At 38.0% G+C, this 7,088-nt stretch overlaps 2 protein-coding genes across 2 annotated transcripts; one reads left to right on the top strand and one right to left on the bottom strand.

Moving 5' to 3' along the window:
- The first annotated feature begins 1,726 nt into the window (after nucleotides 1-1,726).
- LOC131024339 (chloroplastic lipocalin-like) lies at nucleotides 1,727-5,945 on the top strand. Its single transcript, XM_057953849.1, has 5 exons — nucleotides 1,727-2,053; nucleotides 3,511-3,634; nucleotides 4,121-4,351; nucleotides 4,734-5,024; nucleotides 5,545-5,945. The coding sequence occupies exons 1-5, from the start codon at nucleotides 1,971-1,973 to the stop codon at nucleotides 5,824-5,826; spliced, it is 1,011 nt and encodes a 336-aa protein (XP_057809832.1). The 5' UTR covers nucleotides 1,727-1,970; the 3' UTR covers nucleotides 5,827-5,945.
- Nucleotides 5,869-6,771, bottom strand: LOC131024340 (protein LHCP TRANSLOCATION DEFECT-like). Its single transcript, XM_057953850.1, has 2 exons — nucleotides 6,335-6,771; nucleotides 5,869-6,257 (listed from the first exon to the last, which is right to left on the bottom strand). The coding sequence occupies exons 1-2, from the start codon at nucleotides 6,602-6,604 to the stop codon at nucleotides 6,000-6,002; spliced, it is 528 nt and encodes a 175-aa protein (XP_057809833.1). The 5' UTR covers nucleotides 6,605-6,771; the 3' UTR covers nucleotides 5,869-5,999.
- Nucleotides 6,772-7,088: the final 317 nt, after the last annotated feature.

Here is a 7,088-nt window from a genome sequence, read left to right as displayed (position 1 = left end):
CCCATTTCTCTCGCATTCACTGTTCTCCGCGTGACTTCCCGACGCCCGTTCTTGCTCATCCGATCCCCGATTTGAGCCCCGTTCGCGCCTATGGACTCGTCTCTTCACGTGCTTCACTATACTTCATCCAAAACTTCACAAATCAAGTCCAAGAGCCTATAAAAACAACACGAGCACGGACGAGTAGTCTATTCCACAAAATTGAACAAATTAAACCAAAGACACTCAAGAACTCAATGAAAACACCCCAAAAACTATGAATAAACGCGACATAGGAGAGGAAAAAAGCAAGTAAATCAACATTCACCCCCAACATATATGTCTTTCTTATCATAATGCCCAAATCTACCACCGTGATGAATGTAAACGCCAGATGTACTGTAAAAACCCAAAAAAAATGCAAGAAATCACAAGAAATCCTAGAATCGACTACACTCAATAATAACCCAAGTTCAAAAAGCAATTTTTAATAGCAGAAAAGAAAAGGGAGTAAAGCCCTACCTGTCCCCCATTTCTCTCGCATTCACTGTTCTCCGCGTGCTACTGGGACCACCTCCACAAAGGGTTAATGACGAAAAGACAAGAAATGGAAGAATAAACTAGTCTTCAAGTAGGGAATCGAGCAATTATTTATTCTGAAAAGTGATTTAGCATGGGATTAGGGATTTCGAATATGGCAATAACTCTGAATCTGAAGAAGGTCGTCGCGTCCTATCGAATTTTACAGCCCTAATTCCAGACGACGCCGTTTGGCTCTTGGCTTCCTCAACACAAAACGACGTTGTTTGGGAATTCTTTAAATTTAAGTATTTAATAATTATACGTGTTCCATACCACGAAATCACACTAATTACATGTTGTTAGCCACATTAGATACTAATCACACGTAAGCACTAACCCTAATTTAATTTGGCCGGAAAATTACTCTGGACCAACATTGCTATCAATTGAAACGTCGTTAAAATTTTTGTTACAATTAAAAAGGTTGTCAAAAAATCAGATTTTGGTATATTGTCAGGTATTTTCATGCAATTTATCCAAAATAAAATGAATCAAGAATTGATGGACGAACGAAAATAGCAAAGTAGGTTAAGAATTAGTGGACGGAGGGAGTAATATTCAAGTTCTAAGGCATGTTAACAAGTCATACAATACAATACTCATTCATCTCGCACCGAGTAAGGAAAAGTTTGACACATGTGCAATCTTGCTCCAGTTCTAAGAGCATCCGCAGTGGGCGCCCTGATAGGGGGTCTCGAGTCATGACCCCTATCGGGTCGCCCACTGCAGCGAGAAGCGACACGAGGTTGGCCTGATACGTCGGGGCAGACACGATGGGCAAAAATCCGGGCGCGTAACACGCGCCTATTAAAAAAAATCAAATTCAAAATTAAAGGAAATTTGTCATTTGACCGTTGCTTTTTTTCTGTTTGATTCTCGGTTATTCGACCGTTTGAGTTTTAATTTTTTTTAATGTAACCTTTAGGATTTTTTAAATTAATGAAGTTTAATTTGAAGTAAATTGTGTTATTTAAATTTCTGCAATTAAAATTAAATAAAAAATACAATAATCAAAACTAAAAAAATCAAATCACCTATCATGTCATCCCACTGCAGCCTCACTGACCCAATGTGGCCCCCCTCTATCAGGTCTGCTATCAGTTCGTCCCCACTGTTCTTGCTCTAAGAGCACGACTTATATTGATGGATGTTGCATTTCCTATTCAAGTTCTACGACTTTGGTAGCCGGAAAATACTACAAACTGCTTAACCATCTTTTTTTCTTTTTTGAAGAAGAAGAAGCGACGGAATTTGAACCGTAAAGCTCGTTATTTACAAATTAACAGTTTAGATGTAATGTCATCTATGCACAAGCCCCATATGAAAATGACACCATAAAGTTTAATTTCTTCTAGTTAATACTCTCAATTCCAAATCTGGGCTCGGAGAAGCAAGAATTCCTCCTGAAAATGGTGTACCAATGTAGCAGTCTTGTAGCAGCTCAATCGCCACCTCTAATACATCAATCCCCTAATTATCCTCGCCCGCCCAGGTTTAATTCTCACCTCTCCTTTTTTATATCTACTTTATTTTATTTACTTTTATTTTCAATAAGCAATTGCGTTTGGAAATTTCACTTCCATATTCAACTTCCAGAATGAATGTGGATGTTTTCTCAAAATATTTAAGTTGATCTTCAGATAATGCTGAATTTTATTCCTGGCCCTTTTGATTGATTAGAAATACCCAGAACTAATCTATCATGTCTATAAGTAAATAAACGCGAAAAGTGTTTCCAAATTCTGTCTTTTCGATCAAACTAAAATTTGTGAGTGACATTGATTATCTTGATGAACAATCTTCAGCTGCGCTTTATGCTTGGCGAAGAGAGGCTTCACCTTGAACAACGTCTGCATTTGAATTTAAGGGTTGAACACATGCGAGAGTTACGATTGAAACACCTTCTTTAATCACATGTTTAGCAGAATTTCATGCAGTGTGATTCTGAGCCTTCTCATCAACCTATTTATAGTTGTGAAATTACACAATTAGGAAATTAAGGTAACACAATCTTGTAGGCACCCCATTGGTAAATAAAATTTATGAACTATACCTAGATTAATTTATTATTTAATCAGAAATTATCTTTAGTAAGTTTCTAAAATATAAATAAAAAAATTAAAATTTGAATTATATTTCTATTGGCATAACTAGGTCCAACTGCAATAGCTTATTTTTTATTGCATTTTTTTTTCACCTTTTTAAACCCAACTTTAATTTATAGAACAAGAACAAGAACAAGAAGGAAAGAAGGGAAGGCCAACCACAAAAATCGGTTGCTCATCCCACACATGAGAGAGCTAGGGAAATTCCTAGTAACCCTAGATAAATTGTGTTCTACAATGTTTGTATCATGTCTAACATGATTTACTTTGACAACATTTAACGAATTGAGCAACTTCTTGCACCTCAATACTATTACTTCAAACTCGGAATTATTTGTGGCCTTAGAAGCAATGGCATTTGACAAAACCTTGCAGCCCAATTCCTTAATCCAAGATAAAGCTTGGTATAATCCCATGGCCTCACCTCCTTCGACCTTCAAACACCCCATGATGCAATGGACACGAGCACAAACAAAACAACCATATGCACCACGCGCAATGATGCCAAGACCTGTTTGGCATACAATAGTGCAACTGCAAGCAGCAATATGAGTGATTGTCACTGATCACTATACTTGTAGACTGTTTATATGTTCCAATTGTGCTACAACTGTTGGAGGTCAAACTGGTGGCAAGTTACCTCGAATTCCTATAAAAGAATCAATATGAGAGGATTAAAATTTTCTGCCATCCTAATGTACATAGAAATAAGTTGATGTTATGCGACTTTCACTTAATTTCGTATTTTCTTCTTGACAACATTGGCTTCAGTATTGTATAAGTATCACTGCATAACATGGATACCATGTCATGAAGTGCTAAACCCTCTCTTTATTTGGAATAGGAGAATTCCAAACAGAGACATGCCAGACTGCCGTATTGAGAAACCTACATCTGTTAAATTTGGAATTCAGCAAGCCATATCAGGTCTTGCAGCATCAATTGTACTATTATCTCAGACAGATGTGGTTAGTGCTCTATTTTTCTATCAGTCGCGCCATGTCTATACTTCGAGATAAGGGAAAGTTGTGTCCTTTTATTTGGTTGGCAATTATCTCCCTCACAAAGACCTGCTTTTATACATGATAATAGTGTGATTAAGGAAGGAAATAGTCAACCCTATTCCTCATATTTTAGGCTGAACTTTTTTGATTTCGCCTATCATGCTTTCTGAAAGCTTCTAGATTACAAGAGAGAAAAGGTAGTAATCTTCTCTTTAAGTCTACTGTTTTCTCGCCGAATTTATGTTCTGCGCTCTAAGATACATCTGGTTCTCTTGATATGTACTAACCTTCTATTTTCAAGGGAAAAAATCATCTACATTACATTTTGATTTTGAGACAAATGATAGATCTCTGTCATGTATTCCAATTAAGGGAAAAACATATCATCTGAGCTCTATCTACTTCCACAAATAATTTTTTTTCTTTTTTTTTTGTGTGTGTGTTTGACAGGCGACAGCAACAAATCTTTCTCAAAGCAATATATCCCAGCTAGCAAGTGCTGCAGACAACAAGCTGGTTCTTCCTTCAGAGGCTGATGAGGGAAAGGGAATGCTGATGTCGATGAGAGGAATGTCTGTAAAAAATTTTGATCCGACCAGATATGCTGGGAGATGGTTTGAAGTAGCTTCCCTTAAGCGTGGATTTGCTGGGCAAGGTCAAGAAGATTGCCACTGTACTCAGGTTAAACGAAAAATTTGGAAACCATTATTTAAGGGAAATTCTTGCCTATGGGCAATCTACTCCATGATGTTATCATGCCATATTTGGTGATGAAGATAAAATGTGAACATGAGTAGCTTACATGGATTCAGGGGTCAGGAGATCATTGAAAATAAATGAAGAATCATGTTTTAAGTTACCCAAGACAAGTGTAGCTTACATGGATTCTGGGGTCAGGAGATCATTGAAAATAAATGAAGAATCATGTTTTAAGTTACCCAAGACAAGTGTGGGACGAAAAAGATGGAACTTTGTGTCTATTATCATCTTTTGCAGTTATGCTCTTTAAGTTATATTGCTGTCCTGATTTCTGACTGAATTATTTCATTCTACTTAATTTCAGGGCGTTTATACATATGACATGGATGCACCTGCTATTCAGGTTGATACATTTTGTGTTCACGGAGGACCTGATGGTTATATTACAGGTATAAGGGGGAAGGTTCAATGCCTTTCTGAAGAAGATAAGGATAAGACCGAGACGGACCTTGAAAGGACGGAGATGATCAAAGAGAAGTGTTACCTTCGTTTCCCTACTTTGCCGTTCATTCCCAAGGAACCCTACGATGTACTATCCACGGATTATGACAACTATGCCCTTGTGTCTGGAGCTAAGGACAAAAGTTTTATACAGGCAAGTTCGCACATGTTTTATGTCATTACAAGTTTTTCAGTCTCCTTTTGTTAATAATGTTTATTTTGTGTTCATATGCCCTCCGTATTAGGCATCTTTTCATCTTGATGATGCAATAGCTTGAAGCCTCTGCATCTTGACTACACTTTTCTGTTTTGTAATCTATATTCTTAGTTTCAATTTACTAGTTCTTTCTCTTGGCAGTAGCGTACAGAGAATGAAAGGGAAATATCCTCATCTTTACTTGTGGATATTCATTTTTGGCTTCTTCTGCTGTATGCATTTTCTTAGGCTCCTCAAGTCATATATGTTTTAGAAGAAGCTGTGGCACTTGTTACTAAATAATGATCTTGAATGTGAAACCAAGGTTTGTAAATGGTTAGAGTGAATTGGGTGACATCATTTGAAGAATGTGAATCATGTTCCCTCATGTGCTCAACTGTGTTTGATAGAAGTAAAACGTAGATCTTTGGTGGGTTGTAGTGGTGATGCTAGAATGATTTGTTGTTATATATTTCAGATATACTCGAGGACGCCTAACCCGGGAGCAGAATTCATAGACAAGTACAAATCTTCATTGGCGGAATTCGGGTATGATCCTAGCAAAATCAAGGACACTCCACAAGACTGCGAGTACATGTCGAATAGCCAGCTTGCAGCGATGATGTCCATGTCCGGTATGCAGCGAGCTCTCACCAACCAGTTCCCTGATCTTCAACTAGATGGCCCTCTTGCTCTTGATCCATTCACCAGTGTTATCGACACTCTCAAGAAGCTCGTCCAGCTTTATTTCAAGCAATGATACTATTCTCATGTAAATCTATGTGTGTGTGAATGACAACACTTGACCCACAGCACTCAATTTTCAGTTCATCAAGAAGAGGCAGTAATACAGTACAGCTCAATGTTAACAAGGAACAAGAAGAGGCTAGGTATCATAAATGCATTGTTGATAGAATAATATGAAGCAACATATTAAGCTTTCTGAACAGAAAAACCAAGAATGAAATCCCTGACGTCGTCGGAGGCGGCCCTATCCAAAGCGGTGCGGCCATCAGCATCCTTGACGGTGTAGTCAGCTCCGGCTCTCATGAGCTCCTCGATTTTGGGGATGTCGGCTTCGGAGGCGGCCATGAGCAGCAAGATGTCGACGGGGTGGATGTTCTGCTGCAGAAGAGCCTCCATCTTATCGTAAGAGCCCTCCACGGCCAGCATCCCCATGTAATTGAAGTACTGCATAATTAATGAAATACTATCAGAATACAAGACAAGAGAGGAAGAGGGAGAGGGAGAGGGAGAGGGAGAGGGACCTGTTCGACGTCGTCGCGGTCGAAATCGTCGCGAGCCTGGCTGCCGTAGATGCCAGCGCCTTCGGCGTCAACGCCATTCTTGCCGAACCTAAACCAGCAAATGCTTCTGGAACCACAGCTGGGACCCAATCTGCTGCTGCTTCTGCTGCACCATCCAATGCTTCTCGCAGAACCACCCACGAACTCACGCCGAGTAATCGCAACTGAAGTAGAACATGACTTATTCAGGGAGAATTTTGGTTGGAGAGTACAAGGAAATACGGATGCCATTTACGCTCTTGATTTCCAGATTTTTCACTTACTCACATCCTCCAAACCTTATCGGTTATCAATATTATCACAAATCAAATCTTACAATAAAGTATGTATAAGTTTCTAAGAAATTAAAAGCAACAAATCAGAGTGGTGGGCCCATAGCCCATAGGTGATAATTAGAAACAAAAGCTTCTATGCTGTAAAATTTTATTCTTTTTTCCTTCTCCTCTTCTGATTTTCCGATTTTTTTTTCTTTTCCTTTTTTTTTTTAATTTTCCGATGGTTTATTGGATTTTATTTCCTGTTATTTATTTAGGGGATTTAAAAGATTTTTTTGTATTTGAAAAGTTCATAGGTATTCAATTTAGATTTTTAAAAATTCTTAAAAATTTGTTGGTATTCAATTATAACTCTTAAATATACATTGAAATCTGGTGATATTGAAAATTTGTAGAATTTTAATGTCATTGACTTTATAGGATTTTTAATGCCCTAATAT

Source organism: Salvia miltiorrhiza, chromosome 5 (genome assembly GCF_028751815.1).
Source record: "Salvia miltiorrhiza cultivar Shanhuang (shh) chromosome 5, IMPLAD_Smil_shh, whole genome shotgun sequence".
Classification (NCBI taxonomy): Eukaryota; Viridiplantae; Streptophyta; class Magnoliopsida; order Lamiales; family Lamiaceae; genus Salvia; species Salvia miltiorrhiza.
The sequence above is the reverse complement of the archived record's forward strand: the minus strand, read 5'-3'. Positions and strand labels throughout refer to the sequence as shown.